Source organism: Cynoglossus semilaevis, chromosome 12 (genome assembly GCF_000523025.1).
Source record: "Cynoglossus semilaevis isolate Cse_v1.0 chromosome 12, Cse_v1.0, whole genome shotgun sequence".
NCBI lineage: Eukaryota > Metazoa > Chordata > Actinopteri > Pleuronectiformes > Cynoglossidae > Cynoglossus > Cynoglossus semilaevis.
Window position 1 is genome coordinate 5,846,259 of NC_024318.1, and position 1,982 is coordinate 5,848,240.

A 1,982-nucleotide genomic window follows, 5' to 3' on the forward strand; every position below is an offset into this window, starting at 1 on the left:
GCTCCAGCACGGCCGATGTTCTTTCGTGCATCATGCATGTCATTAGCAAAGGCTGTGTCCGCCGCAATGAGGACAATCTGCACATTGTGGAGTTTGTTCCTGAGGACCCGTCCACGCCTCAGAAGGGCCAGGCCCAGTTCTCCTTCAGCCACACCGATATAAGGAAAAACTCGAATGCAAACGAGCCCCACGCTGACATCAGGTTTGTTATATTTCAGGAAATGCTGTTTAAGAAAGTTCTGTCTTTTAATAATAATGTAAATGTTCCTTTAAAGCCCACTGTCTCAGTGTCAGTTTGAGGATGGTGTTCTGGACACCATTCTCTTCTCCATGGGCCGCACCATGACGCCTGAGGAGGTGCGTCAGTTGATGCAGACAACGGTCCAGCAGGTGGTACTTTCAATACTTTTTATTTAAAATATGAACCAGAATCCCCTTATCAGCGCCCTCTTGTGGTGTACCAAGGTACCAAGGAGATGATGTGAGTCTGTTTTTTGGTTTTCTCTCTGGTTAAAAGGTTTCTGGGACTCTGAGTCTGGATGTGGACCAAACTGAGCACCTGCTGCTTCACTGCAAGTGGAATGTTGACCTGCTCGTCCAGCGCTACACCGACGACCCTGAGACTCTCATTGTGGCCGCCGGCCTCAAAAGTCGCAACCCTCCCCCACCCCCAAGCCCTGCCTCCACCTGTCCTGTCTGCCTGAGTCCCTGCAACAACAACCCCTTCACCGGGGCAGAGCCGGTGCCCCTGCTGAGCTGCATGCACTACTGCTGCAGGGTGAGACTGCAGCTGCGTGTCCATTCTTTTTGTTGTAGAATATTTTATTACCTTCTAATTTTTATATGATTTTCTTTTGCTGTGTACAGTAATGTGAGCTGCAAAACATCTGAATCTGAATCTCTGTGTTGTAGTTGTGTTGGCAGAAATACCTGACGGCCAGGATCGAGCAGAATCTGGTGATGAACTGTAACTGTCCAATCACAGACTGTCAGGCTCAGCCTACATCTCGGTTCTTCCTCAACATCCTGACAGATAAGGACACTATTGCCAAGGTAACCATCTCTGTTCCCATGACAACACAGTACTTTGATCACCTTCCAGTCTAATGTTGTTGTTTCACTCTTGTCATCACAAATCTTTCACCGCTGTGATTACGTTTCATCAAACCATTGTTGTTGTTGTTTTGGAGTTGCTCTGACATGACTGATGGTCAACGGTGTTTTTTTTCTTTGCTGTTCTGTCTCTTAGTACGAGAGTGCCCTCCTCAGGGTGTACGTGGAGTGCTGCTCTAACCTAACATGGTGCACCAACCCTCAGGGCTGTGATCAGATCCTTTGTAAGGAGAACATGGGCAGCATGGGAACCTGCTCCAAGTGCTGCTGGTCGTCCTGCTTCAGCTGCAACTTCCCTGAGGTCAGCAGGCTCCATACAAATCACAGACTCTGACTGTTCAAACTGATAACACAGAGTGTATCATGGGGTCTTGAGAACGTTCTGCCTCCTATTTGAAGGAGCCCTGACCTGTTTAGTTTGAAGCGACGTTAACATTTTTTTGTTCATGTCATCACCATGTCACCGACTGCTGTCTCTTCAGGCCCACTACCCTGCCAGCTGTAGTCACATGTCTCAGTGGATGGATGATGGAGGTTTCTACGAAGGCATGACAGTGGAGGCCCAAAGCAAACATCTGGCCAAGCTCATCTCCAAGCGCTGCCCCAGTTGTCAGGCCCAGATTGAGAAGAACGAGGGCTGCCTGCAGTACGTAACGACTTTTTTTTCTTCAAGCAGCAGAATGACGATGACGACGATGATGATGATGATGATGATGATGATGATGATGATGATGATGATGATGATGATGATGATGATGATGATGATGATGATGATGATGATGATGATGATGATGATGATGATGATGATGATGATGATGATGATGATGATGATGATGATGATGATGATGATGATGATGATGATGATGATG

General features: G+C 47.3%; 1 protein-coding gene across 1 annotated transcript in view; it reads left to right on the forward strand.

Moving 5' to 3' along the window:
- cul9 (cullin 9) overlaps window positions 1-1,982 on the forward strand; it is a 25,683-nt gene that overhangs the window by 13,030 nt on the left and 10,671 nt on the right. Inside the window, 6 exon segments of the mRNA XM_025060943.1 lie at window positions 8-202; window positions 276-393; window positions 518-778; window positions 913-1,053; window positions 1,250-1,414; window positions 1,596-1,759. Coding sequence (XP_024916711.1) covers window positions 8-202; window positions 276-393; window positions 518-778; window positions 913-1,053; window positions 1,250-1,414; window positions 1,596-1,759 — 1,044 coding nt within the window.